This window comes from Blennius ocellaris (assembly GCF_963422515.1).
Source record: "Blennius ocellaris genome assembly, chromosome: 19".
NCBI classification, from domain to species: domain Eukaryota; kingdom Metazoa; phylum Chordata; class Actinopteri; order Blenniiformes; family Blenniidae; genus Blennius; species Blennius ocellaris.
In genome coordinates, this window is record NC_137668.1 from 7567810 (window position 1) to 7593200 (window position 25391).

At 39.7% G+C, this 25391-nt stretch overlaps 1 protein-coding gene across 1 annotated transcript in view; it reads right to left on the reverse strand.

The window, feature by feature from the left end:
• LOC308143994 (cadherin-12-like) overlaps positions 1 to 25391 on the reverse strand; it is a gene marked incomplete at both ends in the record, with an annotated part of 107616 nt that overhangs the window by 60303 nt on the left and 21922 nt on the right. Inside the window, 3 exons of the mRNA XM_080514967.1 lie at positions 1768 to 1935; positions 6363 to 6482; positions 15144 to 15438. Coding sequence (XP_080371093.1) covers positions 1768 to 1935; positions 6363 to 6482; positions 15144 to 15438 — 583 coding nt within the window. The remainder of the gene's footprint in view (positions 1 to 1767; positions 1936 to 6362; positions 6483 to 15143; positions 15439 to 25391) is intronic.

Here is a 25391-nt window from a genome sequence, read left to right on the forward strand (position 1 = left end):
TTTGGTTTTAGATATTTTCATCTATTTGTACATATTTTGACAATCTGTTAGCACATTTTTATATTTTTTTTGTCCATTTTTACAGTTAATTTTTTCCACTTTTAAATATCTTGATTTGGTATTTTTGGTGGTTTTATCTATCTAACTATCGTACCTGTTTTAATTTTTTTTAAGTCATTTTAGCTGCTTCTTAAGCTTTTAAATAGTTAATTCAAAAGCTTAAATAATTGTTGCTGTTGCTTTCTACACATCCAACATCCAGGTCAACCAAAAATGTCCACAGTAAACGCAAATCAGTTTCCCCATGTTTTATGGACATTTATTTGGATTTATCTGTGCTTCTCTTATCGGGAGGTATTTGAATAACAGCAGTTCACAACTAAAGGTGACAATGAGATGTGATTCCAAGGCACCATTTATACAACATACAGAAAACTTCAATCCTATTTTGGGTGGTCCATTTACACAACTTTTTGAAAATGGCTCCCAAGTTGGAACTTTTTCAAAAATCTCCAACTGAGTCTCCACTGTGATAAATAGTTCCTCTTCACCTGCAAGTCGATCGGCAATAACAATAATGACAATAACAATAATTTGGCCTCCATTGTGGCATGACTCCTCGTCCATATTCTCCTGGTGTCATTACATATAAAACAGAACGATGCCTTTTCACTTGAAACGGAGTCGCGCAAACTATTGAACCACCCTGAAGTTTACATGTAACATTTGTCACTTTGAGGTGTGAAACGAAAAGAAAGCTTTGTGCACAAGTAAACTAAACTCACATTAAAGAACATGCAGTCTCATATAATTCTGTAAAGGCTCAAGGACGCCACGACAGGGGGGGATTTAATCCCCTAAATATGAATTTCGATCCAAATTGGACCAATTCTTCTCGTTTCATCCTTTTAATACTCACTACATAGACAAATAGCCAATTCAACCTGACCCCCAAGTGAAAATTATCCCAGATTTGTGTAATTTTTCACACTTTAGTACCCTGAACGTGTTGTCACAGCCTGGTGAAGTCAGTTCTTTAGCCCTTTACAAAAAAAAAAAAGAAGAAGAAAGACAAAGAGAGGATTTGGGACAGAGGAGGGCAGAGGAGCTTCCATCCCCGGCCCAAACCTCTCTGCTGTGACAGCATTATGGAAATATCATCTTTTCCTCAAAGCCGCAGGAGCTTGACCGTCTCACCGGTCATATTTACATTCAGAGGAGTCCTCTTGGCGTCCCTTTAAAATACCAATTTTTTTTTTTTTTTTATGATCACTTTGCATTCCTTTCACACACATTTTGCACACAGCTGAATGTGTATATAAAAAAAGCTTTCACAGATCAATGATTTACCAGATTTTTTTTGATTTTTTTTTTTTTGCATGACCTGCTGAACCGCTACAATCACATTAATGCGGTTTAGCAGCTTATATCAAAATAACACAGCGTTTAAATACACCGGCTCTCTCCCCGCCGCAGCACCAGCCAAGCTCAGATCGTCTAAATATAGAAATATGGAGCCACCGGCTCCACGTAGCAGTAGTAGATGCAATCACGCTAAATAAACAGGCCGTTGCTTACGACAGCGCGTAATGACAAATAATGAAGACCAATTAGGATGAGTGAATATGATGAATGCACCCCCCCACCCTCCCCCCGCCAGCTACCCCTTTGCCTCCACCCACCCCCGCTGTAATCCTGTTTATTCCATTCTTGTGAGGAAAGGTATTTCAGGTCAGATACAAAGTCACGAATGTTTTCAAGACTCACTTTTGGAGAACCGGGGCGGGTTGTCGTTGACGTCACTGAGGGTGATGTTGATGGTGGTGGTCCCGGCCAGCCCCCCCAGCTGGCCCCCCATGTCCTTGGCCTGGATGAGTACCTGGTACTTTTCCTTCACCTCTCTGTCCATGTTGGGCAGCGCTGTCTTTATAACCCCTGGTGAACGGAGAGATGGATGAGCAATATGGATAATAAAAAAGAAGAATAGAGGAAGACGAGGAGGCATAAAAAGACAAAGAGGGAGAAGAAATACATCTCATGCCAGATGTACAATTTAGTCTAAAAGGCGCTCAATATATTTCTGACTGAAGGAGCCGGCTCTGCACATGTGCCTCCGTCCAAGGCTGAAATAGAGGTCATCGCACAAACTGGAAACACTTGACATTCAATAGGGCAGCGCTGGTGAAGCCATATAATGATTCACTTGAGGATCAGAGACCCTGAGATCAGAGAGCGTTTGTACTGCAGATTAATAGCTGGGTCAGTGGGAGGGTGGAAGAAAAAAAGAAGAAGAAGCAGCATAGGTGCACCTCTCCCTTCCCCTTAGTTCATTTATTCAGAGAGGATGCCCCATTTGATCCAAAAACCCCCAAAACATGGGAAAATCCCCAAAAATGCAAGACTGTGGTTATTTTTTTTGAAAGAGAAATGAGCCTCTCTCTCATCTTTCTGTGAAGTACATAGCAATTCATCGACATTGTCGCTGCCCTCCCTCCTCCTTCTCCTCTTCCCTTCGCTCACCTTTTACCTCCCAGTGTTTGTTCCCCTTGTTTATGTGCGTTTGGAGATAGCTACAACCCCAGCAAGGCAAACATTTGCTATAACGGTTTGCTCCCCCCCCCCCCCCTCCCTCCCGTTCCCACAGACTCGGTGTGAAATACAGTCACAGTATGTGCTCTGTAATGCTCTGGGATGAGCAGCATAATCAGCGACAGATTCCACCGTATCTGGCTGTGTGATATGTATGAACCTATTTTCATACGCTTTGAACTGCCCCGGATAGGAAGCCAACAGCAGCCCACCGCCGGCAAGCGCTGGCGCCGCGAAGGCATTTCAGATTTAGAGCCGCCGTCTGCTGCCGCCGCCGCCGCCGCCGCCGAACCCTTTTTACTGCCATTCCTTTCCACCCGCTCTCCGAGGGACACCGTCCACCTTCCGCCAGTGAATGTGCAGGTATAAACAAGTTGGAAAATGGCCGACGGTGTAAACGTAGCCGTCGCGGACGCTATTGTGTTATTTGTCTTGGTGTAATCTGGGTTTAAAACCACCCCGCAGTAGCAGTTTGCAGACTAACTCTGCACAAAACTGTCACTTTATGGGGGTACTTGTCAGCTTGATTCACTGCAAAATGCGGTGACAGTTGCCGGCTGCCACATTTAGAGGCACTGTACTGACACCTATTGTTTTTGTTTAACAGGCAAGAGAAGGTCAACGTGCTGAAAAAAAACAACTTCTCAGGAACATTTTCTTATGAGCAGGTGCTGATTTTTGTTGTGACTTTGCCATTTTTACAAACTATACATATCACTGTGGCTACTTTCAATTTATTAACAAAATAGCTTTTAATATTATAACGTTGTTCAGTAAATGCAGTTCATTTCATTTTAATAGATCAAACTTTTTCTAATATCTTTAAATACGCTTCTCATCATCCACAGGAAGTGGACAAAACCATTATGAGGCTTTTGGGCGATTGGGGGGGGGGGTTGTCACAAATGTGTCAATTCATGGCTCCAACTGGCACATACGGTTTCAATATTTATTATTATATCAGTTAATTATTAACTAATATTATTGCTGAGTGGGAGAATGATATTTTGTACAATGACAGGAAAGTCTCCTGATGAAACGTCATACAATCATATCTCAATGTACCTCGTATTCTGAGGCTTTTCGATAATGCTTGATTTGAAATTCTGCTCGATATAAGTGCTGCGTTTCCCACAATTGACACAGTTTGTATATGTATCAAATAAATAATTCACTCGGCACTGGGGGAACATACGTCCTGTTGTGGCACAGATGATTTGTGCAATGCCCCCAGGGGTCAGTTCTGAGGCTTGTTTTATTCTTTTGATATATGCTTGCACTGGTCCATGTTGTGTTGCGCATACTGATTAGAAAGACGCTCAATCATCTCTGTCATGACTAATGACCTAGATAACCTTATTTCACCAGATTGCCTCACTGCAATTGCAAGGTACATGTAAAACACAGATTCTTGTCCTCCGGCGGGAGTAACCCGCTCTTTCAAAGGTAAAATGTACAATGTGTTTTTTGCTTAAAGCATTAAAACTCAAAGCCACACGCGAACGACGGCCGGACATGACAAGCACGTGTCAAAAGAAGTGAGTGCTACAGATATCTCTTAAAAAGTTGGTGAATGCCAAAATGAACCTCATTATCTAATCATGGAAAATGAGTTTGTACCACAACGTGGTGTGGTTAGTGCTGTAGTGTCTAGTCAAACTAACGAAAACAGCTCATAAGATTAAACACCAGAACTTGAAGACAGAGTTCACTGATGGCAAAGAGACGTTGGTATTGTGGTCCAGTTTTGTTTTTGTTTTTTGTTATTTACTCAGCAATCGAACATGCCGAAGAGCTGTCATGATGAATGATGCTGTGTTCTGGGATGAATGCAAAGCGATGCAAAACAAGGTAAAGCAGATTTTGTGATGTTTTATTTAATATTGAAATACATAGAAAGTTCCAAAGTAGTGTGTACACGTTATTAAATTCAGTTTAATACGAGCACAACATGAGAGTGCTTGCTGTCTGGCCATAAGAGAGCAGTAATTTCTTTATTATTTTTATTGAAAGGCTTCAATTAAGTATTTAAGAAGAAGAAAAAAGAAAAAGCACTACACAAACTACCTGCAGGCTTGTGTTATTATACAATATGAGAAAAGAAGAAAAAGAACATGTTTTGAAAAATAAATGTCCATTTATTGTACTCCTCCAACTCTGAAGTGGTCCTCCAATGAGACAACATTGTCAGCAGTGGCCCCCAGCTTATTTGAGCTTTGAGCCCTCTCATCTTTGTGCTTTCAGTCTTTTTCATTAAGATGGATTGGAGGGATTTCATAATTTTGAAATGATCGTTGAGATTTTTACCAGCGGAAAATTCAACAAGAACTAATAATAAAAGTGTCCTTGCCGTGAGGCGAGAGTGGTTTTGCGTTTTTAGTTGGATTGGGGAAGTAGTGTCTAAACTGTGCAAGTACCTCTTCTCCTGGTTTGGATGTCTCAAGTTTCAACACACTTGACTGCTGTTCATATGTCAACACCAAGACCTCCAGGCCTACGAGTTTGGTCAAACCAATGCAGTACTTTTAAACCAAATCCGATTACTGTGAACACCATTTAAACTGTTAAAGTATTCTGACATGAACATTCTCTCATGCCAAATTGCTCATTCACAAATGTGCACCCAGAAAATATATCCTACCTATGAGTGTTTTGTGGTTTAGGCCGATTCTTGTACACGGCCAACGTTAAAGTGGTGAACTGCTTCACGTGATAAACTCAATGTAGACCTTCCAGGGTTGAAGGGACTGCATTGAGGCTATATACTACCCTATGAGTATTATAGACGCAGAGGTATATATATATATATATATATATATATATATATATATATATATATATATATATATATATATATATATATATATATATATATCAGCCTTAACTGCAGACTGGATGCCACAGTGACTCAACATCCACCCATCAGACAAAAGGGACGTCACTTGGTCCAATTTTCACCACAAAGGCAACTAAACCTGCTTGAAGATGTCTTGGTGGAGAATTTGGATAAGACTTGAGGAATGTCCTTTTTGTGGCTTGTGTGTTGAATACATATTGACCTGGATGACTGAGGATCTCCAGAAGATGGGCGGATATTTCAAGGGGCGATAGGAAAACTGCCAATCCATGGCTCAGTTTCAATTGGGCAAGATCCTTACTTGACCATAACCCTTGCATTATGCATGCAGGTAGTGTTGGACTCTGAGCTGGCACTAATTAGTCCGACACGTTTCCTTCACTGAGTCCGACAGATTAACTTTGCTGAATAATGTAACACACTTTAAAAGTGATCTGTTGTCTTGAGCCACAATGTGGTTAGAGCTTCTTTTTTTTTCTCTCACTCAAGTCAACTGGTGACCCTAAATATCCCATATGTGTGAATGTGACCATGATTATCTGTCTCTCTGTGTTTGCCCGTGATGGTTTGGTGACTTGTCCATGTTTTACCCCTGCCTTCGCTCATATTCAGCTGGGATCAGCTCCAACCCAGCGACCCTGAGCTGGATAAAATGGTATAAAAGATGGATGTCATCAAGCAAGAATGGCGATTTTATTTTGATGACACTAAGTTATAAATAATTCACTTTTCTCCAAATGCATTCTGAATTGAATTTATTCCTGTAGCATGGTCATATTCCCTTCCTCTGACCCATTGACTTCTTCCACTCGTGAATCACAGACACACTCAAATCTTACATACTGGGCTTTTAAAGCTGGAAACGTATGTACTTCAAAAGTCAATACAGCCTCAAGGAAGAAAGACGAGCATTCACCTGTTTTGGGGTCAACGGAGAAGTAGGGCTGTCCGTGGAGGATGCTGTATACTACCCGGGCGCTGTTCCCGTAGGTGGGGTCATCTGCATCCGTGGCCGTTACCTGCGTCACGTACGTCCCTGCGGTGGGAGAAGAGAAAGAGTGGGAAGACATATTGACTTTGAATTAATCGGTTTCCCCAGGAGACAGAAGCATCCACTCTCTCTGAAGATCATCACTTTACTAAACAGTCTCGCCTGACCCACTGAGTGAATGATGAATCACAAGAAAGCTGCAGACGAGGTGCGACAGAGGAAAATAGGTACAGAGTCCAGCTTTCTTTTCTGATGTGCACATTCACATACGATTATTATCATTATTATCATTTTTTTATTAGGTTGTTCCTGAATTAATGCAAGTCTCAAAGCACTGATATTGTTGACACATTTGGATATTTTCTATCAGAATTCTGAATATCATTTAAAAAAATTAACACAGAGCATTTTTTTTAAATTATTCATCTATTAATTATAAATACTAAGAAATCTATAATGAATTATATCATCGGAAGTCAATTAAAGAGGAAATGAATGAAAGAGTGAATCTATGAATGAATAATGAAATGTTGCCCAATGTACAAAATAAAACATTATGTAATGGTATTTTATTTGTATCTAGTTATGTGTTGTTATTCATTATGAATTAGTAGGACATTTACCCCCAAAAATCTGATAATTGTAGTGTATGTTCAAAATACAAACAGAAAATAAACAATAATAATTCAAATAAATGATGATGATAAAATGGTTTGAAGAGAATATAAAAAAAAACAATGAATAACTGTAATTTCTGTCCATTGCAAAGTTGCATAGGATAACATAACCACTGAAATAAATAAATAAATAAATAAATAAATAAATAAACAAACAAACAAATAAACAAGCAAATAAATAAATACATGCAGCTTTTGTGTGAGCACTCATGAAGTGATGTTGCCATTGAGAAAACAAAGCGCTCTGGCAGGGGTTGTACTCCGATGGCGCTCATCCAAACTCGTGTAGTCAAAAGGGAAAATATAATTGTTGGTAGTTTGGCTCATCCACCTTCAACTTGTTGGCAGCAAAAATACAATTCCACACATAAATGAGTCACATACACGTGTTGATGCCGAACATATTCAGTCACATTCAATTATATTCAATTCTCTCTCTCTCTCTCTCTCTCTCTCTCTCTCTCTCTCTCTCTCTCTCTCTCTCTCTCTCTCTCTCTCTCTCTCTCTCTCCCTTAAAGTTTGGAGAGTCCAACACAAAATGCTTTGTCAGACTGACTGTTTCGTAACTTCCCGAGCACGAGCGCGCTGTTTCTGAGCCAGATGGCCAGGTACTTTCAACAAGCGACTTCCAGACAGGTTGACAATGATGCCTTCACAGCCAGACAGCTCTGTGCACATATGTCCACGCATCAATCAGGCAGCCTCGCAGTGATGGCTTCCACACACGCTCTGCAGGATTAAACCGCCGGCTGTGTGGGATGCTCAGTGCGATCCCGAGACACTGACCACAGGGATGGCATTTACACCGGCCTTTTAATTTCCGCTAAGCTCCCGGTCGCTCGCAATAACGATCTCTCGGTATATTAAACTGGCTTCTCGCTCCAAACAGATGTTACGCCGGTATTAAAACATTAGGTGAGGAGAGATTAGCTCACACATGTGTGATTAGGCCGAGCAGATGAGGACTGCATCGTGCTAAAAGTTGTCTGGGTGTTATTTTGACTATTAGCAATGCAGTCCTCATCTGCAGTGTGCTAATAGTCAAAATAACACCCAGACAACTTGTTTATGTCCGTCCAGAGGGAGGAACGACACACCTGGAACAGCTGAGATGTAGAGAGCGCTCAAAAACACCTGAAGCTGGCTTTTCAAATGCAACAGATTCAAGCCGATACATGCACAAAGCTATTTACCGGTGTGTTTGGATGACTAAAACTGCCAATTTAATCAATAATACCAGCCTGCAATACATAGATTTAAAGGACATTTTAGCTTTGTATGTTTTCTGTTAATTAATTAGAAATGCTTCATTTCAAAATGCAATATGAATTCAAAGAGATGACCATTAAAGGTATACAGGAGGATTTTCAGGAATTTTAGGATAGAACCGCCCTCTCCACCGTTTGAAAAAAATGCGCATGCGCAACGCTGTACCTGCTCCCGAGACGGAACGCCTACTAAAACGCGTGCGAGAGACATGCATGAGCCCAGTTCTCCTCGTGCACGCTCTGTTTACAAGTCATAAGTCGGCATCGCTCACATAAGCTCACTTTACAAGAAGATTTGCACCAGAGGGGGTGAAACTGTGTAAAAATGTCAGAGAATAATGCGTCGGGTCGGCCACCGGCATGTGAGAACCGTGTGGAGTGAGCTGCGCGCAGGGACGAGCACGTACGACGGGCTTACGTCATATATCACCAGAATGATTGACAATTGGGAGGACCAGTTATTTTGATGATCCACCCGGAAGAAGAAAATCCTCTACTATACCTTTAATGTACTCAAAATGCAAATCTGACTACAGGTGAAAAGGATAAAATTGTGCAAATATTGATAATATGACGGGAGAAAAAGGTAGTAAATGTTCAAATTAGTTGGGGCTGTTAAAAGAAGTGGTCCAAGAACGCTAGAACACATGAAACAGCTAAAATGATAAAGTGGCAAAAAATATTTAATTGGATCATCCATCTAATAAAACATTTGTCAAATAAAATTAAGTAGAAAATGCACTATTTCTGCAAAAACAACTAAAACGGCTAAAATGGAACATCTGAAGATGCAAAATCAACTAAACTGAACAGCCACAAAATGTTAAAATGTTAAGACGGTGCTAATATAGTTTAAACATAAAACACATAATACTATCTAAACTTGAATTTTCTCTTGTTTCCACACAGATGGAGTTAATCTTAAAAACCCACTGTTAAAAAGTTCCACCTTAGTGCCCGTTTACATGACAATGGTGCTCGTAGTCGCTGAAAACACAACCTTTTCAAAAAGGGTTCCTAAGATAAGATAAGATAAGATAAGATAAGATAAGATAAGATAAGATAAGATAAGATAAGATAAGATAAGATAAGATAATAAAGGCGTATCTTATCTTATCTTAGGGACCCTTTTTGAAAAGGTTGTGTTTTCAGTGGCTACGAGCACCATTGTCATGTAAACGGTCACTGAAAACACAAAAAAGTTTTCCTTTAAAGTTAGTCTACTAGAAAAAAAAAAATCCTTCCCAGAAAATGAATCACTTCTACACAGAGCATAAACCAATCCACCAAATCAAGACCATTAACACTCATTTCCACAACTTTCCAAACCGCACTTTCCTAAATCGACCACACAGGTCAATATGTTTCCAAACAACTCGGAATCATAGCTATCAAACTGCGTTTATGCTTCTTAATGGACGTCATCTTCGGAACCCCCCCGCAAGGGTTTCTGGGGTATCAATTATGGCAGCTCAAGCGAAAATATGAGCGCTTGACCAATAAAGCCTGAAAACAAGATATATTTTCTGAAAAATGTTGTGAAACTGATCGTTGATCGTTTTCGTGAGATCGAGGGTACAAACAGGATCTTGTGACACAAAGCCTCGGGAAAGTTTTGGCGTTTCCGTGACCGCAAGATGTCAACGAACCCAGGGATGTTCCGCCATATTTAAATGCTAGAAAATGATTTTTCTTCAGAACGGTATTGACAGCGTATCAGAGACGTACATAAACAACACAAACCGTGTCCTAAATATTTGCATGTTTCCACTGTGGTTTTAAATGTTTTGAAATGGCGTGTCACTTTGAAGATGAAGACCAAATCAGAATTCTAATGTCAAAAAGTAACGTTGACCACAAAGCCAATAAGTTCAAACCTGGAAAACAATGAAGATATGTCCAAAACACACTGTGTATTAACACAGATCAAAAGAGAAAAAAAAAGACCTGAATATGTCTAAAAACATAAAAATACGATCTCATAAAAGTTTGAAACTTACTTAAATACAAGTTCACATATTGAACCACAGACATGTTATTGTAATTACAAACTTTCCAAGCAGCTTTCAAAATGAGACTTTCTGCCTTTTTCTGAATGCTTTCGGGATAATTTAATTACAACCAAGAAGAGATTGTAGCCAGGAGCGGTTCCTCAATGTTTTGCTCCGATATTACCGGTGCGAACTCTCAGTTAGAGCACATTTACTTTCACCATTATTTCGCCTCTTTTGTCTCGCCCTGATGGGACAACGAGAAGTATGTAGTAGTTAATGAACCCATCGATTACACGACTCTTGCTGGCGTAAATATTGATTCCAACTGTTACAACAACTGTTGCATTATAGCGAAGGCAAACTTTGAATTATTATTGGTATACAGTATGGTATGGAGCTTTTCAAGCTCTCTCTGTAATGGCTCCTTGTTCCGTTTACAAAATGACATAGTTGCACAGTAGATCAAAAGGATTCTTATCTTACAGTTTCAGGGGACAAAGGTTGGCCAGCAAAGATTTTATAAGTGTCCAAAAAAATGTTTCCAAATAATTCTTTGTAAACATATCACAGATGATACAAAAAACGGTGAAGTTTTGAAGTGAATATTAGTTTTATTCAACATAGATTGATTATTCCTGCTTTCACGGTATAAGATATTAGTTTACTTGCATGATTAAAACATTAGGAATTAGATAAAAGACCCGTTGAAGTGCTAACTTCACGGACATTAGTGCGGACAGACGACCAAGTTGGATTGTTATGACAGGTGACTCGACCAAGTCCCAGGACAGTATGGAACAGGTTGTCGTGACACTCCATCGATTCACGTAGCAGAACTATCTACTACAACTGTGCTTCACAATAGTAGCATTTCCAATCATTCACGGGGAGCATTTTCAAAAAGTGTCATTTTCAAGTGGCTTCAAGCACCGCTGTTGCGTAAACTGACACGTCTTCCGGTAGTCCGGTTTTCTCCTCCAATTCAGGCTCATGCATTCGATGCTACTTTACATTTCTGTGAACGCGTGTGTGGTTGTCTGTCCCATCGTGAGCCTGGATCGTCTCCAGCTCCCTGCAGCCCGGCGCTGGAGTGATTCATTCAAACGTTGGGAGGATTGATTGTTCATGCAACCCAGCAAGCAAGAAACCATGCAACCCCCCCCCCCCCAAGAAACCTTTAATGGAGAGTACCTGCCCGGAATGTTTGAAAGATCGCCCTGCTACAATACACCTCATTCAAACAAATGTCATTCTGCATGAGCCTGAGAACAGCTCATACATATGAATCCATCCAAATCGAGGCTCATCTAAAAGCTTCTCAAGATTTGAGAATCTCAACTTAATCTCTTGATTTCCTACGATGAGTGTAATCTTGTCCTCAAAGATGCTCTTATCTTTCACGTTTATTTCCTCAAAACAAATGTTTCCTAATAACTGTAATAAACCCAGAAAGAAAAATAGCCTGAATTCAGATCCACCCTTGTCCTGAAAAGTTTCGGAATCACCCGGGCTGCAATTATTCCCATTGTCATTATATCCGCCATGTGCTATTAGCTGATTAATCCCTTATCAGTTGAAGAGCCTGTCCACTAAATGAACACACGACACGCTTTTTGCTCATCAAGACCGGACGGGGTGAGCACATGCAAGATGTCTCCTCGGGGAGCCGTGAAACGGTAACGATGCAATCCCCACGGTCCATACTCCACTTTGTGTGCCACTGTTACAGGCTTTAGAAGTAGAGGTTGTTATTTCGTCTCATTTATAAATAAAATGTCATCCAGCTGCTTTCGTTGAAGGTGTAAAACTTTGCAATACAACAGGCAAGACACTGCCCATTGAATCAAACCAGAAAACAAAAAATCATAAAAAAATAAATAAAAAAAAGAAGTCCAGTTCAAGGAATCATTATGTTTGGGTTTATATAGACATAAGCATTTATCAATTATCAATCGAGGGGAAGCTTTTTTCATTGCTGCAAAAGTGACAGTAACAAAATTACTGTTTCATTTGTATTTTGATTTTGGTTAGTGCAATGTTCTTTACCTACTGGAGTCTGCACATTTTAGATGGAGTTAAAAGGGAATTTATTGAGTTTGCAAGTTGTTTTTAGTGCTTTAACTAACAATCTCGAGGTTCTTTATGACAGAAAGGTCTGGTGATATGTCTGTGGTCACAGTTTCCTGGTTGCTTCTCTTCAGAAGCATCTCTTGCTATAACCTTTAGAAACCAAGGTTATTTTAAGGTTTCTGCTTATAAATGCTATCTCCTTATATTCTTAAAAACCTGTGAAGTTTCTCTGCTTTCATTCCATGAATAGGTTATGTGTGTGGCATGATGTGAAAGAGTGTTGGGAGTCTGAAATGTGAAATACATCCATTTTGGTGTTCACTACATCATTTGTTTGGCGTTTGAGTTCTGTTTAGAGCATTTGGGAATGGCTGTTCTATTCTTCTGGTTGCCTGTTTAATTGAATGTATAATATAGTAACATTCTTTAATGGTTGGTGTATATTTTTAATACTGTCCGTGGTAGTGGGCACAGGTTTGGATTATGTTTAAGTTCTGTATACTAAAATGCAGTGGTGTGTAGTCAAGGGCAGCTGGGCTTGCACTGCTCGCCTTATCAAAAATTATTTTTCTTTTTTTTTTTTTTATAATTAAAGTGATTCTGAAATCTGTGTCTGAAATCAATTAGTGACTTTAGCAACTTTGTCCAGAAGACGACTGGTTCTATTTTGTGGAGCTCAAATCTCCTATGTCCTCTAAACGCATCACGGCTCCTTTCCTCTGCCGGGACCAGCAGTAACTTCATCGCTGCCCTCTGATGGAAGCTGGACGTTGCTATTAGCTTAAAATGTTGAGTGACAGTATCAACAGCCAATCAGATTTCGATGTGTTATTAACGGACCGCCTCAGGACCAGCCATGTTTCTGGTCTTGCCGTCGTCATTGAAATGAGCTTGACTGATTGGCTCATGGGCAGGTGGTGATGACGCTCTGTTATTATCTGCTACCCTGGAATGACAATGGCGGCTAATTTAACAGCAAGATCCATGATACGATAGAGGACCTGCTTCAGGACCTGTTTCAATTGTGAGTGTCTAGACCAACACCAGCATCAGCATTTTACAGCAGGATGGATTTAATCTACAAGTGATGGGTGAGTGTTCGATTTTTTTTTTACTTTCTTTTTATTAGATTGGCGCTGCTTTGGCATTTGGTGCTGTTTTTTTTTTTTTATTGTAAAGTGGTGTTTCCCATACAATCGTGCACACAGACTGACAAGCACGCATGCATGACAGTCCTGCGCCAGACTCCTACATTGGATTCGGTCATTAATACTGAGGCCAAAAAAGAAATAGTCAACTATCATCTGCATATAGTGGAAATTGATACTGTATATTGATTGCTAATCTCTTCCAGTGTTTATATGTAGATAAAAGGGGAGGAACCCCTGACGTGCAGCAGGAATAAAAAATTCAACAGAAAAACTGTATTTAACAAAAGTAACAATACATTTTTAAAAAAGAGATATGCAAAAAGAAGTCAGAGGCAGAAGTTATGGAATTATGTTAGGTTTATAGGTTTCAATCTGGAGTTTTAGGTACACTAGAAAGAGTCAGCTGGACGCTTTGCCTGCTTTGATATAGTCAAAAGTAGATTTGCACATAAAACTAAAATATTTTAAAATCGAGAGCAGATTTAAAAAACTTTGTGTCTGCCAGCATTTGGCTTCACTGTAATTGTTTGGTAAGTCAAAGATCGACGACGCCATCGACATCCAGGAGGAAGTGGGCTTGAAACAAAAGGTTGGGAATCGACTGATCCAGAGTATCAATAGCTGCATGAGGATCTAAAAGGATTAAATACCATGAGAGGCCAGAATAATCTGCTAGAATAAGGTCATTAAGCTCCTTGAGGAGTGCAGCCTCTGTGCTGTGCAGCAATCTGAAGCCAGACTGAAATTTTCTAACAAGGCAATTTCCAGTCATAAATTAAATGATCTGCTCAGCACCTTTTTTCTCTCATGACCATAAAGTCCAGATATGAGATGCTTAGAACTGTAGAGTCAAGTGGGGGTTTCTCCATAGGAGATTGGACTATTATAGACTGGTGTGATATAAAACCATTATAATGTAAATTTCTACATTAGCAGGAGCTAAAACTTTGAAATATTTGACTTGAATCGTTTAGAAAAATGTGATCATCGAAAGGAGAAGTAATTAGTTGTGTCAGTGCGGTAACTGATCATCGGTGGGTGGTGTTTAAAGTCCTATCCCTTCACTTTGTTTTTTCAACCTCGCCGGAGACGTCTTTTTTGATACACTTGAAAACATCTCTCGTATTCTGCAGTAAACAGCGTGTCTTCTGATTTAGAGCACTCACTCGGGGGATGTTGTGTTGTTCCCGCTTTCTTGCCATACTCTAGAGACTGCTGATTTTGGAGTTTTGAGGGCTTCGTTGCAATTCACATCAAGAGGAACCATTCTCCCGGTGAATTACCTTGATCTATTCTCCCTTTGGGGGGGAGTGTGTGTATAGACAAAGCTGTGAAATATACTGAGGGCACACCGAAAATAAATGGCTCTCTGAAATGTCAGAATCTGTTGGGCGGGGCAGGTTTCACCCCTCTGGTTGTACTCGTGACTTTCCTAAAATGAACTTTCACTTGAGTTCTCTCCACTTCGAGACAAGAAAACAAAGTTTTGGCTCCATTAAAGAAACTATTGACTTTTCTCTATAGTTAAGTCAGGCTGGTCACTTACCTACTGGTGACATCTCGGGAACGCTGGCGGTGTAGGGTCCCTCCAGGAACTTTGGCTCATTGTCATTGATATCTTGGACTTTGATTACAAATTCAGACTCTGGCTCCAGGGGCCGATTGGTGTTGATGTCGACGGCCTGGGCGCGCAGGGTGTAGTAAGGCTTCTCCTCCCTGTCGAGGCTCCTTAAGGCATGGATGTCCCCCGTTGTTTGGTCAATTGTGAAAATGGAGCCAGCCCCGTCCCCAGAGAGAGTGTACTTCACGGCACTCTCCCCCTGATCGAGGTCAGTGTGCAGCTGAAAGACAAAAAAGACGAGTGAGAAGGGGAACAACAAAAAAAATGAGACAGGTTGAGTGCAAACATTGGCACTGATAATGATTCATTGAAAGCGCTGGGGAAGAACTGTCAAGGAGGACTATTTCACAAAGGCAGTGAAGGAAACTGACTGCGCATCAAAGAGCAAATTCATTTCTCTGCAAGAATCTGCAAAACACTAAGTCATGAGAAGAAGAAAAAAAAAATAAAATGATGGTGCTTTCAGAACATTTCACAGATTAATGAGGCTAAATCTCTCATAAATAATGTATTCTCGCTGTGCAATTATGCCGCAGTGATAACTCTTCAACATCGCGGACCTATTTCCATCCGGGCATGATTCAAAAATCTCCCCTCTCAGTCTGATCGGAGACGGGAGTTTTTCTCGAAGTGGGAGAAGGATTAGACTGGAAGAAACTCAAGGTAAATACTTGTTTTCCGTAGAGAGAGAGACCCTTATTTATGCTCTCACCTGACAAGGAAGGCTGTGACTACAGGGCTCGCTGCACAATTGCAACAATATCTCAAATGCAGCCAGAGAACATCTTTGTTAATACAGACCCAGGACCATGGCAGCTCTCTTTGTACGAGGCAAACAAATTCAGGGCCACTGGTAGAAAGCCTATTCACATAGCTATGTTTACCTCACTGCAGAGTTCAGTCATTCAAAGCCCTTTAAATATTAAAAAGCTCTAATGCAATGTGATCATTACTGTATATGGATATGGATCGCTGCCTGCTTTTTGCTGGCATAAAATGTCCACCAACACTGTTGAACAGCAGTTTTATTCCTGGAGACAAGAACAGATATTTTAAGCGCAGAGGCAGAGCCAGGCTGACAAAGTTACCCCAGCTGGCTCGGGGCAGCGAAGATTAATTTCTTCGCTCCGTCAAAAAGCACTTTGATACGTTAAACTGAGTCACCTGCATTTCTACAATCCCCAATGGACTTTTTTTGTAGAGCCCCTGGAACCGAATTTATAGGACAGGTAAAGATGTGGAGATCAATACCAAAATATTGATACTTCCTCTGTCTGATTTTGAGATCCACTCTCATGCTATAGACCTTTATTTTAATAGTAGATGCTGTTTTTAGATAAATGTGTCCATTTCATCAAAGTTGAACATTTTTTTTTCCCTCTTTGGTCTTATTTCCGGTCTGTTTAGAATCATTACTCCTTCCACGTGTGTTCATTGATGCTAACACACATGTATGAATACCACTCACATGCCGGACTTGAAGAACATCAGAGTTTGCTTTGGTATCTTGTTCATACCTTTAATTTCAAAGGGGATATATATATTTAACTATTATGCAGACAGCTAAAGGTAAACTTCTGCTTAATGAAGGACACTGTACACAGTTGCCTGTTGTTGTCTTTCATGTTGCTGTCAGGAGTTAGTTTAAGATTTCTTAAGTTTCCTTTGGCTGAGGCCTCATTTACACAACAACGTTATGCAAACAAACAATGCGAAGTAGAAATGCATTGTTTTTGGGTTTTCCTTTCAGAAAATGTCATTATTATTTTATTTATTTATTTAAAAGGGACCGTGTACAATTTGAACATAAATCTTGCCATTTGATGCATCGTACCAGATTTAGCCGGAGGCAAATTCGCACCTGCAGTCCCGTGGCAGGTAAAAGACAATCCATACGTAACGAAGACAAGGGACAACGATTAACACACAGAGATGCTCACCAAGACATGAAACAACACTAAAAATGTTATTACCCTGACTTATCCCTGCCCACCCCCCACACCAACCAGACAAGAAAACAGTAAAAAAAATACCAAAATAAGTACCGGCTACTGTTCAGGTGTTAATCTTGAGCTCGGTTTTAAAGCCCTTGATGGTGGAACATGTGAAAATGTTCATGTCCACTGAGCATATTGCCACACCACTAGTGGATGCTGTTGGCTGTTTTTATAACGAAGCCACACTCACACACACACAGACGCAGGCAGGCAGAGAACAATGCGCTATAAACATTAACAATGGTGAGTACGCAAACATTTGTATCGACGAATTACCAAACTGTATTGTTATTATGGGCGACACTCAACTGTAAAACTACCAAGAATATGGAGTCATGACACTTGTTGTTGTTGTCCATCGACTTGCACATGTGCAGAAGGTCGAATGGCTACAACCATCATGTGCCAATGTAGAAGTTGCATTTGGGAAAAGTCTCGTTTTCTCCCGTTTCCTCAAAGCGTTGTCAAAAAGTTCCACCTTTGGAGCTGTTTTCAAAAAGTTGTATTTTCAATGCCTCCGAGCATCATTGTCCTGTAAACTGACCCCCAAAAACGCAATGAAGGTTTTCCGTTTTCACTTGAAAACATTGTCGTTTAAAATGTGGCCCTAATTTGGATAAAGAGAGACAGCTGCTCTGCATCTTTAAAACTCTTTTCATAACTTTATTGGTTTCAAATTGCATCATCAGTGCAATCATAGCAATTAGTTCTCGGTGCATTACCTTACAAAATAGACGTTGCAGGTAATTCCAACTCATTGTTCCACTTCCTTTTTCAATAAAATCAATCATCTCTTTGCATTTTTACCTGGCTGTATCTCAAAAGCAAAAAAAAAAACAAATCCAAAAAAACCCTCAACTATCATTTGCACATTTTTCATTCAACTTTGAGAGCAATGCCAACCGCAGCGATAAGCGGAAACATCACATTCCTGTATTGCTAACTACCTGGCGAGCGAATGGATGCACAGCATACCCTTATTTTTTTCCCGTCATTATACCTTTTGGTTTTGGTCCTAATGCAGTCGAGTCTCTTCGTCTCTCCCGCCGCACATCCCACTGGCAGATATTAAACACATCATTTGCACGTAGACAATTTTCCTGTGAACTTTCAATGTCGGCGTCTACCACAGAGACCGGGGGAAATATGAGATGCGTGCTATAAATTGTCTGTACGTTCCGGTTCAGAACAGCCCGGGCCACACACTGATGCACAAACACACGGGGGGGGTAATTGGCGATTCAGTGCAAATTGTCAAGTTCACACAAGCATAGCGTGGCATTACAACGTTGCCACCCACGGCGCATTATTCATCGCTATTCAAATGAATGAGAATTATTTTTAGTCTATGACATTACTCCCGATAATACTTTCTGCAATGGGCATAAAATGCGAGAAGTTTATTTATTGCCCCGTATGAATAATGTAAACAATATGTTTATCCTCCACAAAACGAGATTGTCTGACACTAAAACAAAGCGTAATACAGACTTGACTCTATTTATCCGTCAACTCAAATAAACCAAAGAAACTAACCGTAAAATTCATGCAGGAAATGGTTTTGTTTATGCTAAACTGCCGGCTTCATTCATCTATACTGCCTTGTATTGGTTCCGTCATAATTAGCTTGTTTTACATAACAGCAAGTACTGAGAAATTTCAATTTAAGGAGTTATGACAGGTCACATATGAAAGCAACTGGCTCTATACATGTGAATTTGTAGCATTTCCTGCTGTTTCTCGATGGAGATTTCCAGATTTTCTAATTTGCCACCATCCCATCTCAAAGTGATTTGTGAGATGGAGCTTCTGTTAATGGTTGCAGCTGCGGAAATCAGTGGCATCACACTGTTGTTGGTCCATTGAGGACTCACTCAGAAAAAAAAAAGAAGCAAAACCATAACTTTAAATGGAAACCTAACAAAGTCAACCCAGTGTAAATGCATTAAAAAGAATAAGGTGGGTCAACAGTAAGGAGGAAAATGCTTCCCAGTCATGCTTGAGCTGTTTCATTTACCCCCAAAGGTCTCCTAGTTCTTATGATAATTATTCCAGCTTGTGTTTTTTCATGTGTCCCATATTATTATAATAATAAAACATTGTCCCTTTTTAAAAAAAATTTATTTCAATAAAATAGTCTTCGGTCCAACACTGTGAATGAAAAAAGAATGAACTCTAACTGTGTTGCATAATATAGTTAAGCTTAAACAAATGTTGCAGAACTTGGAAATTACCATCCGCTGTTGGGAAATTCTGAGTTTGATGTCGGTGGCATTGGAACACTTATACAATATTTATTATTTGTAAATGCTGCTTTCTGTACTAATCCCCCTTGATCACGAAATATTTTGGACGTTTCTGCAGATTTGGAGCCATTTCTGCGACCATTTAAAAAATGGGAATTTTCAAACTGGTGTTTTTTTTTTATGGATTACTAATTACATAAACAATCCTAAATATTTAATAAACACATGATTCAAGGTACCACTGACTTGATTTGCACAATACCAAGGAAAAACCAAAGCTGTCACTGGGACAATAGCAGCAATTTGTCCCAAATGTTTGTATATTATAAAAAAAAAGAGGCTCCAAATGTAAATAAAACACAAAGCACAGTTTCTAATTTCAATCCTGCCCAGGCCCCACATGTTTCAAGAGAATGTGCATACTGTTTTGCAAGTGGTATTTCAGAAATAAAGCAGAAATGCTGCGAACAGTTTGTGTAATATTTAAGGTGACTCTCAACTACAAAACTACCAAGTCCTAGAAAATGATGGACTGGGAGTCACTTTGGAGGTTGCCGTTGTTGTTCTAACGTCTAGTCACGTATGTTCAGAACAACGATTCACAATGATTGTGATGCACCCACACAGGAGCAGTGTTTCAGAAAAGTTACGTTTTTCCAGTTGACGTGGAGAGGGAGTCATGGTGCTTTCAAAAAGTTGCATTGCCAGTGACTTTGGGCACCGTTGTCCTTAATAGACACCAACACACAATAACAGATTTCGACTTTTACTCGAAAAGGGTGCGTAAATACGGCCTTGTACAACAAAAAGGACCATGACTTGTTTCAGAGCAGAAAAAAGCTCAACATTTGACTGTCTTCAATAGGTCACTATTTGGGACATTTCCATTTATATGCTCTTGGTGTTCGCCTGACAACAGCAAATAGAGAAAAGTATAAGTGTATGAAAAACAATCAGCAGATAAATGACAAACAACATTAGTATAGTTATTATAAACTGACTCACTGATGAAAGAAAATGTCTGGAAAATTGACATTATCTTTACTCGGACAGATTGACATAATGTATCAAATAACACATATTAGAATACGACGCAAAGGGTGAGAATGACACATTAAAAATAACAAAATCCCTGTTATTAAGTGTTTTTTTTTTTCAGGTATGTAATTAACCTATGTACTTATTCCTTAGTGTGATTTTACGACTTTCAAATCAGTATTTTTTAATAGCCAATTAAAGGAGCAAAGTTTTCCTTTATGTCTACACAAGTTATCAAAACAAATTGCCATTGTGTAATTTTTTTATACTTAAATTTTTGTTTTGTTTTTTCTAAGAAATGTGCTTTGAACAATAGATGGTTTACGAGAGTAAAGTGAATCGAATGTCGGCTATTAAGCCACTGAAGCCCAAATTTGAACCATTATTGAGAACCTACAAATAGTCCCACTGAGCAACAGTGGTCCACAATAAGTCTTCAGGGAGGCCAAAATGAGAGGTTCTTGTACGTCTCTCCTGGATATTGCCTGGACGCCCTTTCTAGACAGCATATAAATGTCCAAACAAGACCTCTGAATGATGTGCTGCAATAAAAAATAAATGTGACACCATCTGGGATTGAACCCAAACCTCTTTCTTGCAGGTGTGATTCCTCACCATGAGACCAACAGTGCACATGTCAGTCCTGACAATACATTTGTAAGCATGTCACTTATATATAACAGACTCAAAACAGCATATAACACTTTATAGAGTATAATACTTTTCACCTCGTCATATATAAGTGACATGCTTACAAATGTATTGTCAGGCTTCACGTAGAAACAAGGTTCAATTCCAGGTACTGTCACTTTAATTATTTTTTTTTTCCATTGCGTCGCGTCATCCAGAGAGTCCTGTCTGGATGTCTATATGATGTCCAGACAGGACGTCCTTGCAATGTCAATGGAAAGACATAAAAAAAAAAAAAAATTTGTCTTAGATATCTAATTTAAAATCTCAATCATAATTTGTGAAAAACATTGTTTTTGAAATTCAGTCTATGGGAGACGAGAGAGGGCACTTGGTAGAGCGCGAACCCTCACATTTGTCACCATGGAAACTGATGGATTACAAGGATATGTGACCTGTTACCATTACTATTTGGGCGCACCTTGAGTTAATCAGCCTGAGGACACCTTCACATCTCCAGGCAGAAGGAGAGGGAGTTCCATCAAGCTGCTGCTGCTGGAATAGTCTCGTCAATAATGTTTCTTCTTGAATAAAAAAGATGCATATTTCTTTAAAAATAATATACTGCATGCAAACCTTGATTTAATCATGCGGTTCTATGACATCAGATTTGGTAAATATTGGACAGGAGTTTCTTTGGTTCAATGACTCAAACAAAACACACGCATGTCAGTACAGTGAGAAAGTGAAACGCTTAACAATGAGTTTGAAAAAAAAATGATTACAGAAGGCAATAACATTAATTAGATGTGCTTACTATTAAAAACTAAAGTGGAAGTGGAGTTTGAAACAAGAGTTTCTTGAACCTCCAGGTGAGCTGATTGGGGAAAACAGGTGGAGAAAGAGGATGAAAGTGGCACCAAATGACAAACATTTTGGATTATTGTTTCATATATTCCACGAATGGCATCATTGTTGTTAACGCACTGCAATACCTTCAACATTTGTCAATTGGTTTTGCAAATATGGAACTTTAGTTTGCCTCTCGTGGTGTGTCTAAGGACCAACTGGATCACAACAGCAACATTGGAGTTGAGAGGGGAATTGGAATGGAACATCATGACGGATTCTGGATATCTGCTCGGAAAGTCGTGGGAACCTTCGGACAGCCGAGCCATGAAGGACCAGACCAGCAAGAATCCAGAGCTGCATTCTGACGACGAAAGGTAGGAACTCTTCCATTATTCTTCTCATGCTTGGTCAATGTCACTCAGCCTTGAAGTGCATATACATTTCTCCTGTGCGACTCTGCGATGTTCACATACCGTTCCTTGATTGTGCATACAGAAGTACCAATGTACAAGTGATTTCATTGGGTTGTGTGTGTGTGTGTGTGGTGCTGTTTGATCAGCAAGAAAGCAACTGAGAGCTGCAGTTTGACTACAAAAGGTAGGGCATTTACTTTATTCTTCTCATGCTTGGCTGTGATAATTGCACCCAGCCTTGAGGTGCATGCATTATCCTGCTGTGTTACTATACAATGTTTGCATACGATTGTTTGTTTGTGCATACAATAGCGCAATCTGCAAGTGATTTCATGCATGGGTGTGCACAGATTGGGTTATCTGTGTGCCGTTGGAGAAAAGGCTGCCTTTTTTTTCCCTGACATGTGCATGTGTGTGTTCTGCTCTTTGGCTTGTTGCAGAGAACGTGTTTTTTTTTTGTTGTGGAAGAAAAGTTACTCTCATTACCTCTTATTAGCTGTGGATCTCACATTCTTTGGATTATATCATCAGACTTTGGAGATACGTGTGTTGAAGCTGCAGTGGTTGCAATAATTTACTTGTGTGAGAGGTTGGGTTGAAATAATATATATGGGTCAGCAATTATTAATCAGCACTTTGTTTTTTTAACATTTTTTTTTTTTTTTAAGTTGGCTTGATTTTGGTCTCGTGATTCCTGTTGGATGCTGACTTTTGATGACAAATATCCTGATGGCTGCCGATGCACGTTTTTCTCATGTTCCATTTCCTGGATTTAAGCCATCATGATTAAATCTTGGGTCTCCTTACCTGCGTCTGCATTCATGCCTCTCCCAGTATGCCAGTGAATGATTTATTATGATGGTTTCTGGCATGCTGACACAGCATCTATGAGCACGAAGCTACACTTGTTTTAGTCCCTCGCTTTCTAAATAGACTCAGAAAGTGCCAGATAAGGAATAGTTAAATTTGTTCCTGACTGCCATGGGGCCGAATTATAACTAAGCACATCACCTAATGGAAATTGTGCTCACTTGCTTATGGAAAAGGATGTCTGTCTTTTAATTTTTATTTTTTTTACCTTCATAAACTCAGGAAAATGGTTATTTGGGAATATTTGATCTAATATCTAGTAGAAATGTGCATGAGCTGGCCAGGCATTCTACCAACATGTGCATAAAGCAATGATTTGTGTAGATGAAATGCTGAATCTGTAAGACTTGACAGGTTACTTGGTAAGCGTGATCAATTCAGTACCAATTCCTACCACCGAACACATGTAGTAGCTTGTAAAGATCTGTTAGATGTGTAGTGATCAAAGTGGCAGCAGTTTGTTTCCATCTTGTTCTAATCTTATTATTGCCAATTTTAGTCGATTCTCCGCCGTGTGTCAATTTGTTGTTCTTATATGACGCGATGTTACATTGGGTTAACTCGCTAATTTCAGTATCCATAACGACGGTGCAAAAGATACGTCAAATGAATCACTTCATGACAGGAATTTTCTTTAAAGTATATTTTAAAAGCAATATCGTGTTTTGATGTTTCGACACAACTCTCTCTGCTTGTAAAATCCACATTCTTGAGTGAACATTGGATTGTTTTTCATGAGTGGAGACGGTCCTGTAGGAGGGTGATTGCATTTCCTTGAGCCAAATGAAAGGAAGCACTTTCTTCTGGGCCTTTTTTTTTTTTTCCCCATTGTCAGCATTGTGGTTTAAGAGTCTTGTTGCCCTCGGGTGCTCCCAGGAAGGTTGTGCTTCCAGGTTTGGCAGCCTTTGATAAAACTCTGTGTGTACCGACCCACTCTGTTTTTTGTTGTTGTTGTTTTATGTTTTTTTTTTAGATATTAATAAGGGATCCTACAACAAGAATAGCTGTTTTGTGTAATCGTTGTCATCCGCCTTGTCGTAATCCGGCGGTCTTTGGTAACGTGATCGACAGTGTCGCCGCTCGTACCGGATAATCCCACAAGAACGACGCCGCACACTGTCATACCATTTAATCCCATTGGTCCGATGCAATTACACTCCTGGAAAAGAGCAGGAAAATAATGCTGCTGTTGTCACTGGTGAGCTCACGGCCACAGATGGACTGTTGCGTCAGCGCGGCTGAAATGGGATCTCCAGCCTTTTGCTAGTTAAAGCTCATCCCTGGCAGGATGCATACAGAGGTGCAGAACATGGACACCTCTGTGCAGCCTTATGCAATCCCATACCAATTGTCTGCAATGTGTGCTGCTGAATTTAAGAAAATAAAGAAAGAGGATTGATAGTTTTAGGAAATTTGAGATCGGGAAGTAGTGTCCTTTGTGCCAAACACACTTTCAGCAGACATCATAGCAACCACTTCATAGAGAAGTCTGTACTTGATGAATTTTCAGTTCTTTTAATAAGGTTATTTTCAGTCCAGCTCTGCTTTTCCATTGCATAAGCTTATTTTCTGTTTGTTCGGTTGGATCACATGCGCAGAACCTGTTAAAGGAACGAACAATAACACTGATTACTGTATAGTTGTTATACCCTCAATACAATGAAAACATTGGTAATATGCCCCTAAGCCCCAATAATCATCAGTCATCAGAAAATCCCATTTATTGAATTGTGTTTTCTGCACATTCGTATGATTGCGTACATTATATATTCAGGGCATTGCATATATGAGTTTACATTTGATTGTCTTTTGACTTGTGGGTGGGGGGAAAAAGACAGCCTCTCAATGCATTAGCATTGAAAAAAAAAAGCATTTGCAGTTTATTCAATAGTACCCAGGAGAGGTACCTGCACATTCATTCCTTCACGATTGCACCATTAGGGTTGAAAAAGAAATGCAAATGTATAAAAAGAAGGGGCACGTTGCCTCCATTAATTATATGCGAAAGTGTACTGATATTAATTAAAAATTCCATTATGCTTACAATGGTAATCAATTATATGAAAAGATTGATTTATTAAAGAGGAAGACGAGGGCTTTGTCTAAACCACAAAACACTCTTCGCTC